The 16,180-nt window shown below is 42.4% G+C and overlaps 1 protein-coding gene across 3 annotated transcripts in view; it reads right to left on the bottom strand.

Moving 5' to 3' along the window:
* The window catches only part of LOC137181928 (chemokine-like protein TAFA-1), a 113,575-nt gene extending 97,610 nt beyond the window's left edge, over positions 1 to 15,965 (bottom strand). For all 3 annotated transcript variants that reach the window (XR_010928208.1, XR_010928209.1, XM_067588055.1), the window contains exons 1-2: positions 15,017 to 15,965; positions 12,487 to 12,623 (exon numbers count right to left, since the gene is read on the bottom strand). Coding sequence is in view for 1 of the 3 variants with exons in the window: in XM_067588055.1 (XP_067444156.1) it covers positions 12,487 to 12,610 (124 nt within the window). In the remaining 2 variants the exon portion in view is untranslated. The remainder of the gene's footprint in view (positions 1 to 12,486; positions 12,624 to 15,016) is intronic.
* Between the last annotated feature and the right edge of the window lie 215 nt (positions 15,966 to 16,180).

Below are 16,180 nucleotides of genomic sequence, written 5' to 3'. Positions count from 1 at the left end.
AGCTTCTCTACATCCCTACAAACTCTGAGAAGCAGCACCTCCTGCTATAGCCATGTTTCATGCTAAGGTGATGCTCTGTCATGTATATGAATTTTTTATTGTACTAACAGCATGTGAGCATATCCATTCTCCAATCAGACAGCAGATAAAGGTGTGGAAGTGTGATACAAGTGACCAAGATTGTGAATGAGTAATACTGGTGACTGTGACTTATATGAATGCTGAGACAGAGCCATCTTCATCTCTTTCTCAGCTCTCTGCCTGACATGCATTCTGTAAAAAAAAAAAAAAGAAAAAAATGTAGCACCCAAGCTAGACAGAGGTGCAGCTCACTCCAGTGAATGTATCACAAAATATTTCTGTATTTTATTCATGGTTAAATCACTTTGCACTTTGATTGCACCTATGAGAGAGAGGGAGTCGTGTTGAGATGTGAGCGAAGCTCTGGGCAAGGCTTGCACTCAGCAAAATAGCCGAAGAGGTGGAATGTAAGACTAAAAGCTAATATACAGTCAGTGAGCCAGAGGTATTTCTCTCTTCAGCGAAACATCGTACTGTTACGGTGCTTCTTTGCGTCTGTTGAGAGTGAAACTAAAGCCCTTGATCCTGACGATAGCAGAGCAGAGCTCAGCTCTGAGTAGACTTTTCATTACACACTTACAAGTCACACACACATACAATAGGATTGCCTGTGACACTCGCGGAAATTGGATTTGTAGCTGAGTGTTTCTTGCTCTACCGCTACATCACTAGCCTTTCAACATTATAGGTGATGGTTTAACTGGAATTGTAGCTGAGCGTTGCTCACTCTACTGCTACGTCGCTAACCTTACGGCAGTAAAGATGCTGGTTTACTTCGGATTTGTAAGTGAGTATGTCTTGCTCTACTGCTATTATCAAACCATAGGGTGCTACACATGCTGAGGTCTGCTCGCCTTGGAGCTGTCTGTGTGAGGTAGGAACAAGCTTGTTCACTCCAACACCTGTTTGGCCATCTTATCCCTTGGGCAACGCCCCTTGCTGGTTTATGACAGAAAGTCATGAAGTAGGCTATCCTCTCTGTTTGCAACTCCTGCTTGGTCCCTCTCAGCCCAGAGTATGGCCATGACAGATGTCCATCATGTCTTGGTATTGAACACCTAATGCAGGCACTGACAGATAATGCTTGCACTATTGCAGCTGCATGCCATTAGCAGAGAGGACCATGATTTTGGCCAGGTCTGACAGTAGCATTGCTGAGGCTGGCTTACCTCCTTCAGTAATGTCTGCATTCAGCCCCCCTTCAGGTTCTAAGCTCCACAGGCACACACAGGATGATGCCTCCAAAACTAAGAAGAAACAGAATTTTGATGAACCATTGGCTCTTAAAGAGGATTCATTGGCCTCTGAGTTTGCCCAGATTAAGGCCCTTCTTTTGAATTTACAGCCTGGTCGTCTGCTGCTGCTGTCAATGCTGTTTCAGAGCCGCCACTCCAGGCCTATGATGAGAGTGATCACCTAGCTACTTTACCCTCTCTTGCTAGCCAGCAAGACAACAATGCATTAACTGTTGTGACCTCAGGGAATCTTTTTATGATAAGGAAGCAGGAGAACAGGAGGAACTGGAGAGTCCCCCCTCCCCTCGGTGACAGGTTCTCACAGGTCAGGAGCAGATTCCTTGAAGAATGCTGAGGCTGGTCATACCACAGTTAAGCAAGCCATCCAATTGACCATCTCATGGCTTGATCTGGATGCTGCCCCTGTGGAAGCTGTTCCCTCTAGCAGATGACGCCAAATATGGTCTAGACCAAATGTCTGCCATTGATGCCTCCATTGCTTCTCTGATAGTATCTCCAGATGAAGCCCTTAGACTGGATGCCGTTCCACACCTACAGTGTAAAATCACTGATGACCTCCTTACCAAGGGCTATGATGTAGCAGCTTGGATGGGGCGTATTGGAATCTCTTTTTCCCACCTTGTTCTAGCTCTATTGCAGACTCTCCAGACTGCTGGAGTTGATGCCTTGACATAGAACCTGAGTGATGCACCACTCCAGGTGTTTGCTTTCATGTCCAGAGAGCATGGCAGACTGATGTCCACTTTGACCTTGGCCCAGTGCCATGCGTGGCTTGCCCAGTCTCCCCTGTCAGAGGGGTGCACAAAGTGAACACGTGAACAAAGTCAAGCCTTTGCCTAAACCAAGACACACCAGCACTCTTTGCTTTGCAGCCAGCACTCGGAGTCCCTCGAGAGCCAGACGTTCCTCTTTTTAGCAGGGCCACCTCCAACTGGTCTGTCCACAGCCTGCCTTTCGGACACCAAGGGATAGGGTACCCAAACACAACCAACCGACCATCCAAGCTGCCCAAATGTCAAGGGAGTCGAGCTTGACTCCCAAAGTCCAGGCGCAAGCCATTTCTCCCCACCACATCTTTCGCATCCATGGGTGTCGAATCTTTCCAAGGGATACTGTATCCAGTTCAGGCATCGGCCCCTAAAGTTCAGTGGGGTCAGAATGACTGTTGTCAATGACCTTCTGAGGTTTCTGGCTCTCAGGTGGGAAATTTTGGTGCTTCTAAGGAAAGGTGCCATCGAATATGTAGAAAGTTCAATTCAATTGAGAGGGTTCAACTCAACTTATTTTCTTGTTCCAAAGAAGGATATGGTTTCCGGTGATCTGTTGGCTTCTCAAGGGAGTACCTTGGCCTCTGCCACTGAAACAGGATCTTCTGTCACAGTTGAGGGAGCGCAATAGGCAACCTCACCTGGATCGCCTTCAGGTGCATGTTTGGACCCTGAAGGGCCAGGCTCGCTACTGAGTTCTTGCAATCAGGCTGTGGTCCAGACCATACTTAATGCTTGTGCATCCTCAACTAGGGCACTGTATGCCAACAGGTGGAAACCCTTTTCCAGTTGGTGCCAGACTGACCCCGGATGACTGTCTGGTAAGACTGCCTTTCTCCTTGCTGCTGCATCTGCAAAGCGAGTTGGTGAGCTTCATGTCCTGTCCATTGCCAGGGACTGTTTGTGTTGGAATTCTGATGGGTCTGGGGTTACCATGTGGCTTTCAGCTTTTCACATCAAGCAGCCTATCAATTTGGCAGTTTTTGCCCCGCAACCAGGGGCAGAAGAACGGCATCCTAATGTTAGCCTATTCAGTTCTATTCAGGCTGTGAGACAGATGTGTCGGCTGGGTTCCGTAAGTCTGATGTGCTATTTGTTTGTTATGGAGGACACAGGAAAGGTTGTGCCTTGTCTATACAGAGACTCTCAAACTTGGTTGTTGATACCATATCACAAACATACAGGCTTAGGGGCCTCCAGGTCCCCCTCATTGAAATGTCATTCAAACAGGAGTGTCTCAACTTCTTGGGCTGCCTTGAGGGGTGTTCAACTAAGTGACATCTGTGCTGCAGCTACTCGGGCTTCTTCCTGTGCATTTGCCTGCTTGCTGGTATGGGTCATCCACGCATTACATACCGTCTCTAGCAGTCAGGAAGAATGATATGAATGAGAGTTACGAATGTAACTAAGGTTCTATGAATTCTGCATGGCCACTAGAGTTCATTGTCACTCAGAGTCTGGACGAGAAGATTCTGTTGGAAACGACTGCTGATTGCTAGGCCCCTTTATCAGGTTGCTTGCATCACCCAGGTCACACATGTGACTTTGTTGGTATTATGTCTTGACCTCCTTCGCATGTACATGATGCATGTCAAGGTATTACATACCATCTCTGGCAGTCATCCAGAATTCATAGAACCTTTGTTACATTCGTAACTCCTGTTTTTGTTTGTCTTTCACGAAGGATCTTAATATCATGGGCCTTGATGTGGATTCCATTAGGACAGAAAAAAATTTTTTATAAGAGATGAGGTGAGCAATCCAGTTGTATGTCAGTACAGTTCTGGTACTCTTTATTTAGCATGCATGTGTGCCTTGCAGTTTATGCCTTGGAGACAGTGGAAATCCACAAGGATGGGGAAGAGATGTTATGATCAAAGTCAGCATGTGGAAAGGTATTCAGTTCTATCAGCTCAGTTCCAATAACACTCTTATTTTATACACATGTATGCCATCCTCACACTTTCGTTGATACCTTTGGGGAAAAGGTTGAACGAGTTCCTTAGAGCAGGTATTAATCCTCATTTAAACTCAACTCAAAACTTACAGAAAGCAGGTCAAAAGGTGTTTTTGCTGGAAAAGCTTGATAGCTCGTACCACTTAAAACCTCTGGGATGTGAGATGAGGAAGAGAAAATCCTACATAGCCTGCCTGGCTGCCTAAATAATATTTCCTTGCAAATACACACTGCCAACATTGCTTAGCTCCCAAGATAATTAAAGTTAAACATGTATTTTTTTGAGGGAGTGAGGCACAGAGGAAACTGATGTATAGAGAAGTTTGTGGGTAAAACAACAGGATTGAGATCAGACGAGACCTAAGAGGCAGATGAGTTGTCCAGAGAATGACAAAGACAAAGAGCATGAAAGTGAGGAGAGAGACAGTGTGAGAGAGAGAAAGCTCCTCTGGGTCATTAGGCTACAGACAGACACATTCAGGTGCCACCCCATCCTTCATTCTCTCTCTCTCCTGGCCAACACGCACAGAACGGGAAGGTATGAGGGCATTGAGCCATGTTCAGTGAACCTGACATGTGCTGGAGATACTGTGGCAAATGAAGATACATTGCAGGGCCAGCGGATACTAATTGCCCCCTACATTTTCAACAGTCTGTCACCATTCTCACTGTGTACAGTACAAATGACTGGCATATTTCATACAGGATACACAATAGTATGAAAAAGATTAAAATAAGATATCCTGTCTATTTATAGAGATATTTGGCTGTGTCCATCTCTGGTGGCTTATTTTTTACAGCTGTGATAAACATTTAACTGTGACATCTCAACCGAACTTCCATTATTAGAACATCTGCTGTCAGATAAGACTGTGATAAGACAATATGGTGCTGCATCGGCGCAGCACCCGCATAGACTGATTCAGACACATCAGACAAGACAAATAGACCTCAGCTAATGCTGACAGAGCACCCTGGGTGGAAAATTTAGACAGACGTTCAATCATTCATTTGACAAGTGGGGACATATTCAAGCAAAAGGATTTCTGTTTCCATAATTCCAAACCCCATAATCCACTTTTGTCCCCTGTCAGGGCCTGAATGAATGATTCACTGGGCCAAACTGAGAAGTCACCTTGGCAACAAATTGAATATATGCATCTCAAACTCATTCTCAAAATCATGTTTTTACGAATGTGAAAACAATTCTGATATTCTGATACACAGATGCTGCAAAGATGAAGTAGTTATCATACATTTTGTGAGTGTAAGTGAGGTGAGTATACATTTGGAAGGGTAACATGATATCAGGCAACAAAGACTTGAAATTTAAAGTAGAAATATAACATTTATAATTTGTAAATATTTTAGAGGCTAAAATGTCAATAAACAAACAAGTGATTAATTCAAACCAGAGGCAAACTGGAATTCAAAATCAATGATATCGGTGTCTATTTCAACATGCCAGAAGTGAAGTCAGAGAAGAGGGCCACATGGGTAAATATTCTACTTGCTATTTTTACACTGAAAGAACCAGCAATATGGCAAAGACAATGGAAGTCAACATGCAAGTTTTGTTTTGATTCTGTTGGCTGTCTGTTCATATTTGCAGAACTGTGACTAAAAATCCATGCTAAAAATATTTTAGGTTTCATATAATCCACTCAAGTGATTGCAAAAAAGTGAAAAGATTTAGAAGTAAATTAGTAATATGGTAAAGGAAACCTAATTTGACTGCCATCGGGTAAATGAGTTGCTGGGGTAAAGTGAGTCCTCTGCAAACAAAACACTCAATGAACAACATTTGTCCCCTGCAGTGGTTTTAAATGATGCCATGAAGTAGCTCTGCTGCATCACAATTACCTGGCAGTGTGTCTCTTTGCTCCATTAACATAAGCAAGCTATTTCACTTCACCAAGATGATACTAAAGGGCTCGAGGGGCCTAGAGGTGATGGAGAAGCTGCATAAGATATTGTATGAATAAAGATGGTAATGATCTATGACACAGTAACTTTCCACTTCTCTGTTTAGTGTAAATAAAATAGATGTGCTGCAAGGGGCTGAAATAAATAAAAATCTGGCAGACAAAAAAAGAATACACAGAGGACTATTTAAAATAGACAGCTGAAAAAATAATAACTGTGACACAGGCGTGTATCTCATGGTATTGCGCGACTGTTGGGTTGTTTGAACACACTTTTCTCTGTGTGTATGTTTTCATATTTCATGCTCTTCATGAGAAATTGTTTAGGGAATGGGCCACCTGTGTTAAATAGCACCTGTGCACCCTGTCTGACACAATTATCTGACATCAGAGCAGAAAAGTGTCTAATCTACTACCATCTAATCTCACTCAGAGAGGGAGAAAATGCACCAGAGTACAAGCAGCAAAAGGCTTGAGATGAGAAACACCGCTGAGTAAATGAATACTAATGACACAGCAATATTGCAACAGGTGAATCAGAATATGTTTTCCAAGAAAGACTATGAGACAGTGAGGGAAATGTAGATAATTTCCCGCTGTCTGACTCACTTGTTGATGCAAGTGGCACTCAAAATACAGACTGTTCATATTTGGCTTCAAATGTGTCACTGAGATGGTAAAATTAGTAGGTGGGGGGTGGGCAAAGGCAGACAACAACCTAATTAAACTTATGCAGCATGAAGTGATGAATCTAAAAAGAATATATAACTTTTGGTCCCAGTTCAGACACATCAGCGGAGCTCACCTCTAAGTGAATATCTGATTATGTGTGGAGGAAAAAGTAAAGAAATGGTACACAGGCCATAGAAAGTGCCAATTCAACCTCCACTCCTCCCTCCCCTCTCGTCGGCCATAAAACGCAGTGTAATAGGATTCCTAAGCTTTTCCAGTGACTGCTTCCACTATCACACAGACATTTAAGTGCACTAATCCATGACAAATTGTCTCATCTGATCCATGACAAATCGTCTGAGGGGCCAATAGAGACGAGGAGATGGAGGGAGGGAGGAGGAGAAGGGGAGGGGAGCAGGGACAAGAGGATGGAGGGCTGGGAGAAGAGGCCAGCCGCGGAGTGAGTGCTGCTCGGCACCTGAATGATCAGGCAGTTATTGCCCAGTTTTTAGAAAGGTTGCTTTCATTACCTCGAAGGGCATGCTGTGCGACGGAGAGTGAGAGATCACACAGCACTGATGAGCTCTCTACCTAAACCCAGAGTTTTCAAAGCAATTATAATCTATGCGAGGTAGATTATCAGATTTGAGTTTCTCTGCTGGCTCAAGGCAGGATTTGTAGATGCCACGTTCAGAAAATGTATGTTTCTAATTAAATTTGTGTCATATAAAATGTGTGATTTTTATCACCGTATAGTTTAATTTAGTTCTTAAAGACATGATACACAAACACATACACAAGTGAATAAGAATAAAAATGGAATAAAAAACATGCCCACTGCAAACTCAGAGAAGGTTATTTCAATATCTTGGACACTAGTGGTTCTGATGTGTGTTTGTGTGTACATGTGCATATAGCTTATAAGTTGATGTTTTTCCACTTGAGCAAACCCTGACAGATGGATCAAACAATTATTTTTCATCCACTTAACAAAAATATGATTAAGGCGCCATCCATTCAAGTGACTGAAATTTGATTGAATTTTGTTTTTGCAATCAATTCTCACACTAATTAGTCCCCTCAGTTTAATGGGGGATGTAAATAAAGAAGATTTAATGGCAAAACAAAAGCACAGAGAGCCTATATGGAGAGATGTTCCTGTGGGTAGGATGGATGGATCTGCCTTTCATAAACACTCATACATCGCTACAAAAGAAGGGAAGCAGCATGATTACTAATTTGGGGATGACTACGTAAAAAAAAAAAAAAAAAAAGTACACGTTCACTTCTGCCGCTAACGCTTATTGTAATGAGGAGACTGAGAACTATGGAAATGAGTTCCAAGTTGAAAACGGTGTGTGCATGCAGTTTGGGAGCCCGTGAAGCTAATTTCTTAACATTCTCAAACACTGCCAGAAAAATCATCAATCTTCTGAAGCAGCCATCCGCTCAGCGATGGAAAGAAAGAAAAAAAAAAATCAATTCATGCTGTGTGTATGTATGGCTTCCAGACTTCTATCCCGTCCTCATTTGCCAAAAGACAGCAATCCTAAATCAAGTTCAAGGTTTATTTTAGCACCCTGTATCTTGTCAGATTTTCCTCTACTCAGAAAAACCCAAACCTTAGCTCTAAAGATAAAAATTGGAGCTTTAATAGATACATCAAGCTTAAGTTCAGCACTACAGTATTTTGACAGTTCTTTTTGTGTTCTTATTTTGTGTTCTTAAAGCTGAAGTTTCATTCCTTAATTTATCAAACACACGCTCGCTTATGATCGCTGTTGCTCTTGTTTGACCATATCATGCGTCTTAGCTAATCAAAGTAATTACATGTTTTTTTCCACCTCAGATAATGCTCTAGACTGAGGGAGCATTATGGCACATTGCACAATGAGCTCATTAAAATGCCTTCCAATCATCTCTTATTAGACTTTACCAGCCATTTCGAATCAATGGATAAAAACATAACAGCAGTACCACTGTGTTATAGTCTATATCATAAGCCACCACTTACATATTAAGAGGTTTCATAATACGTGTACAGTTCTGTAATAGTGCACATATAGTATACAATGTACTGTCTTTTAATCATGGCAGACAAAAACAATGGTAAAACATAACATCAGCAACAAACTGCCATTAAAGCGTAACAGGCTAGTAGAGTTAGTTTTACAGCTGCACCTGGAACAGGAATCATGCCCTTCTGTTAGATCTGAGACTCTCTTAAACTGCCCTGTCAGAGTCATAATAAAATAAAGCACCAGCTAAAGTGTTGTTATATTCAGACTGCCCCTCTGGGTACTGATACATTATGAACATGGTACTGTATGCATTCTTCAGCTGAACAAAGGTAAATACAGTCCCTGCTAAGCGTAACTTAATGAGAATACTATATAACACTGCAGACAAAACATTAGGGAGCATTTTCATTTTAGTTTTCATTAAAAGACATCAAATCTGCAATAAGTTGTGGCAGCAAAGCACTGACAATGTAAATTGGTTACACTTTTACTGACTTTTGATGGAGTCCAATACTGTGTGCTGTCAAGAGTGGCCTGGTTTGTGCAGCGGCAGTCTTGGCAGTGAGCACTTCTGCTCGCTGTGTTGGCAGGTGGGGAGAGTGCAGAGCCGGGCTTGTGTGTGTCATGTCACATTCAGCTCATCTGTCAATGTAGTGGATTATTTCTTGAGAGACCAGAATTGGCTGCCCAGAATCAGGCCGCCATCAATCTTCAGCTGCACGAGTAGGACGCAAGGGAAGCGGTGTGAAGCGGAGGCTCATGGGAAAGAGAGCAGCATCGCTTCCTGAGCAGGTGACGAAGCAGTCAGGCAACTCGTTACAATCTCCGCCTCAGCAGTGACTATGCCGATTTGTCATGGAAACATTTGAAAAAAATAACTAAATACGATCTAGAAACTTTATCTCCTCAGTCACTTTTTTTTTTTTTTTTTTTTTTTTTTGGTATGCACTGTCAGCTCACCGTTCCAGGAGGCAGATAAGCTGATTTCTCAAACATTGTTAGATGCTTCAACAGGATGGAGGATTACATTTGTACCTAGCTCAACATGACCTTCACTTCCCGTCCTCAGATACCCACACAGACCCTTGTCTGTTTGTCTTTGTCTATGTGGGATGGTTCTTGAGTTTTTGTACCATTCAGTCTCTCAGACAGTTGGCCGGGCTGCATGCCAACATCCACAAAAATTTATTTCAAGACACTGTTTCTTACAAAATACCAACCCTCTATTTCACTTCAAGACTTAGCTTATGACTGTCCAAAAGACAATACAGTAGCATAGCATGCTACAATTTATAGGAAAGATGCTCCACCTATCTTATTTTTAAGGATAATTATTCAATAATCTCAGTGTGAGTATGAGTCTGAGACAAAACACTTTCCATTAAGCTATTTATCAGCATAAAAGACATTTTGAATCCTGTATTTCACAAGCTTCCTTGAAAACATTTTACAACTTAATTTACGGTGTGGCAGACAGTATATCACACATCCTTTCATCATCTTTTTGAAACAGAGAAACATTATTTGATTACGGAAAACAGCGTAGCATGAAAGTCAATGGATTTTTCGAGGCAAAACATCTCTTTTTTTTGCCACTTCCTACATAGCCATATCTATTTATATCTGAGGGTTCTGGCCTCAATGAAACCAGAGAGCTTCTTAAATTATAAAATCAATTCTAATTCAAATATTCATCATAGCATTTCAATTCTGAGAGAGCAGTTCTGGTTAGATCGGTTAACGCCACTCCACGGCTGAGTAAGATTGATGTCAGCTTAATCCTCTTAACATGATATACAGTAAATTGTACAGTTGCCCAGCAGCAGAAAAAAAAATCAGACAGAAATGTTTTCTCTCTGAGCGCCCAGTTGTGATAGACCATTATCCCTTCGAAGCCTGCTGATTAGGATAGTAAAATATCATAACATATCCCGAGATTATGATTGTCAGCACCAATTATGGCCGTCGTCCATCACAGTTTGGTGATTTTAAAACTTTTCTGGAAAGTACTTTTTTTCTGGAGAACACATGTAATAAAAAAAAACCCCACTACAACAGACTTTTGGTCTCAGTGTGAATGCAGGGATACTGTAAAACGTATTTATTTTGATTACCTCCTGGTGACGTTATTCATAATGTAGTGGCTCAGTCTAAAAATGTAAATAAAATCTGAGACTTAAAAAGATCAAATCAACAGAGTGTGTGGTTATTGTTCATCTGCACAGCTTGCCTCCTCTCAAACCTGATGTGTCCTGAACACAGCTCCAGTATCACCAGAGGACCCAAGAAAATGCCACAACCATAATGGCCTCAGTGAGAAAATGGTGTGTAAATGTGTGAGCATGTACATGTCCGTACCCTCCTTAGTTTTGTATGCAGTTAGAGTGTGAGTTGATCTGTCTGACAGAAAACCTTCCAGAGAACTCTCAGCCATAACCATCCTCATCCATCCTGGATGACTCTTCTAGATCTACAACAGGGGTGGTGGCTGTAGCAGGGCGGGGGGGGGGATCTTATTTTCTTCCCTTCTCCCCCTTTGGGACCTCTGCATTATTCAAAAGACACTTACTGAGCCTTGCACTTCCTTGTACATCTTTGGCACCAAGCTCGACTTGCCAACCAGTCAAAAAAAAAAACAGAAAAACTGGAAGCCAGCCTTTAAAAATTCATTCAGAGCTCTCTGTCGCTCATCCCTCACCCTCTTGTTCCAATTAACGGCACCGGGATACTTTGAGAACTTTCTATCTATCATAGTTGGGATTTTCATGTGTCAGCTGTTCCACAGCAAAAGTAAGCCAATTCTCCAACATGCTGCTTAAAATCACCAGTATTCAACACAAGCATGGAGAATTCAATGCTAGATTTTTTTTTTCTTTTGCTGTGCCTCAATTACTGTCTTTTTGCTTGGCAATGCAACACACTGAGGGAACCAAGCAGAAGATAGCATCAATGTTTAACAGCCGCTTGGCTTCCGGAGAGAGCCCCACTCTGTGTGAGGGTTCAGCATGGGAGTCATACTCATTGTTAGAAGCTTAAAGAAAGCCTTCGCTTTGCTCTAAAAAAACCTTTGCCTTCCCTGTAACACTCCCTCATACACCATAAGCAATGGTGGTAAGCTTTTTCATAATCAGAGAATTATATCCGCCTCAGCGTCTACCCTCCCCTTTTGCCCCTACGGTGCAGAAGGCGTCGGGCTTAATTGCCAAACGTTTCCAGTGCAAAAGAGGGAAACATAATTGTCATTTCCATCTAAGCCACAGTGATCAAAGCTCCCTTGGCTACCCAGCACAGTAATAGGGATTTTTGCCTACAGCTTGTCCTGCTCGTAACAGTCTGCCAGCAAGATTCAGGGTGCAGTAGTCAAGAATTTCTCACCCCACATAGAAATCATCTCCCTACCAGCTAACTCACAGTGTAAGATGCTCTTTGTCTAACTGGACTTCCATGTTCAGATTTGAACAGAAGCGTGCAGCTCAGCTTTAAAGTCAAGCAACCATATTCCTTCCATAAATAGCACAAAATGTATACAGATATATAGATTTGAGTCTGACTAAATCTAAGGATGTAACATGCAATTAGAAGCACAATTAGTCGTCTTCCTCTTCGCTTATCCTGTATGACTGCAAGCATGGTGAATCATCATGTTACAGTACAGTACCGTGGCAAATCATTCTGACATACTGCAGCAGTCTCTTGCTGTTGCTTTTAAACAGCCAAAGCTAACAACTGCTACCCCATCAACAGGGCAACATCTCGCACTGTAAGACTTTGCTGTGAAGCCGAAATCCGACAAGGAGGCACACGTACCTAGGGTGAGAATGTCAGTGCGGCCGGGCCGGGCCACATGGTGCTGCTGGAGGGTCTGATAGAGTGTGGCCTGGCACAACAGCAGGAAGCCAAGGCTAATCCACATGGCCAACAACCAGGACATGTTCAGGCCAAGTCTGCAGCACACAGTAAGAAAGACATAACAGAGAAACAAGAAAAGAGTTATATTACAGCATGTCACTATACATATTTATAACACAAACACTGAGTAAAGCCAAACAAAAGAAACATGTGTGCAGACATGTCTTCTGATACGTTCAACTAAAAATATTTGGACCAACACATCTACTAGTGATGATTTATTTAGAAGTTTGCACATGGGTATTTTCTTATCATAACACTAGGAGTAAAAAGAAAAACAGGAGACAGAGGCTTTAAGGAATCACACAAACATAAAGTTAAGATAGTCAATATCTGTCTTGTCCAAACCTGCTGTAGTCTAAATGGACTTGTACCACACAAATATAATAGTTGAAACACTGTGAAGCGGTAGCAGGAATATTACCTGATCCCTTTGTTTGGCCATAATAATTTCATGATGATCTGTGTCATCTGTTTGAAAATTACAGTTCAATTAAAAGCAGCAGCAACGATGGAGCCCTGAATATCCAAAAGTGTACAAAAGATGACATTTCTAAGCACATACTCACAGATTTGTTCAGCGACTGCTTAATGGCTGGTGAGGGCCAGCATATGGAGGCACGCCTTAGCCCTCATTGAATAATGAGACTCTCCTCCTCTCCAGGTGTTATTAGCGCTTCTCTCCATTCAAGACCCCGCAGTGGGAAATTTAAAAGCATCACCCCACCTCCTCTAAACTCAACTGTGGTGTATTTAGGCTCCCTGCCTCAGACTTTTATAACTGTACACCCACCTACATCCTACTCAGTGGGACTGTCAACAGCTGTTTGGAAAAATTAACAAACCTTGAACTGATACCTTGATCTATTTGTGTTTTTCACACAAAGGTGGTGGTGGAGGTGGTGACTGTGTGAATCTGATGCTCTAATGTTACAGTCTAGTACTCCTTTAATGTTTAATTCTACAGCATCATACACAAGAGAATATAAACCAGACTACGAGCCCCAGGGAGTCTCTTCAAGATGATCTTCAAACCAGTGAATTTCACATCTGAATAAAAAGCCTGTATATAGGAATAAATGTCTGTAAAAAAAATAAATAAATAAATAAAAAAGTGCCATGAAAGCAGGCCTGATCCAATAAGTTATTTCCACAAAGCAAAGCCACTACTTGCTTGTTTGTTTGGTCAAACTAGACCACCGTTATGTTTTGATCTGCATCTGAGATTATAACCATTAGGTTACTAAATGTTTCCCGTGTCTGTGCCCTCTGTGACATTGACACTGCTTAATATTCAGCGAAAATTAAGCATATAATTATTAAGAGAAATTGTAAATCCCCACCCCTGCTCTAAATCCACCATAATCCGCGGTTTTGTGGAAATGTAAACTGGTCCCATGGGTATGTTTCCCTCTTCTTTTTTAACCACTCAGTGTTTTCTCTTTGCTAAACTGGCTTCATATTCAAGAGAGTCGTTACGCTTTCACAGTTAACTGCATATTGCATAGAGAGTTCCTCCCGGTTATCGGAAGGCAGTCTTTCCGAAAATAAAATGTGATTCTTACCAGCAGCGTTTTACCAGAGGTGAAAACTCGCAGCAGAGTTTGAATAAAACGCACATACACGGGTCGAGCATCATTTTAAAGGAACTTCGAGGAGGAAAAAGAAACCAGTTTTCAAGAAAACAGAACCAAACTCTTGACAGTATGTGCCTCATTTTCTCAGCGCAAAAGAGCTTTTCTCCTTCTTATTTTCCACACGGGAAAAGGAAGCCATTTGAAAAGCGGTTTACTCTCAGTTATGTGGTTTCTCGTAAGCGAGAGGACAGCTCTTCAGTGCGTACTAATTGGTAAGTCCAGCGTGATACAGTAAAGGCGGTCGAGGAGTAGAAACAGACAAACAGACAAACCTGCAGGCGCACAACCCACCGATGGTCCTGCGTGCAACATTGATTTAGCAAAATTACTCTCGTTTTTTGTTTCTTGCAGCCTGGTTATCTTCTTCACATGTGGAGACAACTTAAGCAGTGAGTCTCAAGAGCGTTCCTGTCTGGTTGATTCAGGATGATCGTGATGTCTTAACACTGCATTTAATTAAATGCAGTTCACTAATAATACGCAAGTTGTGGTATTTAAAAAGATGAATGTAACCTATTTGCCCCATTTAAACATGCTTGAAAGTTATATAATATATTGGTCAAATATTGTATCATGATACACAAGATGTTTTCAGTTTTCCATATTTTTACCTCATGTATACAGTATCCCAGTCATGTCCCTTTTTACTCAACTCAAACACATTCTTCTACAAGCAATCTTTTGTGGGAAATATATCCCAAAGATATAATTGTCCTAGTAAAATCAGCTCCCACCCCACCCATCCCATCCCCAAACACCAGAGGTGTTCCTCGAAAGTCCCACACCCTTACCTGAGCAATGTGTTCAGGAGGAAAGAAGCTCAGTAAGAATCACTGCCTGTCTGCCCAGCAGACTCACTCTTCTGTCTTAAATCCATCCATACTTTGAAGCAAGGGATTCCCACATGAAATTCCAGCACTAGACTTGCCGGTCACCGCACAAAAGGGGATAAAATTCTGTTCTTCTCCTCAATATTTCCTTCTCTGGACCCCCGCTGCTCAGTTCCTTTGAAATCCTTTGCAACAGAAATAGTCACCAAGAGCAAAACACCCAGGGGTCTGTGTCACAAACTGGCCAGGATTTGAGGACTGGGAGGCTGATCATGTCACTGCTGTATCAGCCACATACATGCAGATCTCTTTTCCTCTCCTTGCTTCAGTCTCTGTCTCTTCTCCGTCAGTAGAACTCCTATGTTGTGTTGACAGGGAGCTAATTTACCCCCCTCACTTGTCGTCTCCTTCTCACGCGTGCAGCGGAAGGCTCCAGTGGAATGACTGCTCTGTCTGCTCTTGGCTGCGTCCCCCCATTGAGAAGCTGTGCTGATAGTGTGAGCCTCAGTCCTCTCTCCAACGCACTAAGTAGAGAGTCTGTGTCAGAGAGGCAGAGCGAGTGTGTGAGTGAGCGTGCGTGTGTGTGTGTATTACAATGTAGCCCAGCTGGAAAGAGAGAGAGAGCTGAGAGAGAGTCAGATCACATGTCTTAAAGCAAGACTGCCCACTTCTGCATCAAGACTTCATCAGCAAATGAAGCATGCTTTATTAACCCACTCCTCTTTACATCCCAACCTCCCATCCACAACGTCAGGAGACATGCAAGTATAGCCTTCAGCTCACTTTCAATGTGTTTGAGTGTACCCATGTGCACAAGTATGTGTGTATGTTGGAGAGGGTGTGGAGGGAGGATGACTGAATGTGCCTCTTTTAGTCATCACCCTGCAGCATTTGAGGGGCGAGAGTGAAATATGCTTCAAGCACAGCACTTTTAATAGAAGGCAGAGTGCCTCATCAGAGCTCTGCAATCACCATAATATCCATTACAAGCTGGCTGTGCGCTTTCTACCTGTTTTTGTGGTGATGAGTTGGGATTTGTTTATACAGCCAGCCAAACAAACTTGCAACTGCTGCGAGAGCCTGAGAGAACTTGTGAACACCCTTCTGTCACTCGCTCACAAACTG

The sequence above is a fragment of the Thunnus thynnus genome, chromosome 4 (assembly GCF_963924715.1).
Source record: "Thunnus thynnus chromosome 4, fThuThy2.1, whole genome shotgun sequence".
NCBI lineage: Eukaryota > Metazoa > Chordata > Actinopteri > Scombriformes > Scombridae > Thunnus > Thunnus thynnus.
This window is presented reverse-complemented; position numbering and strand designations above follow the sequence as displayed.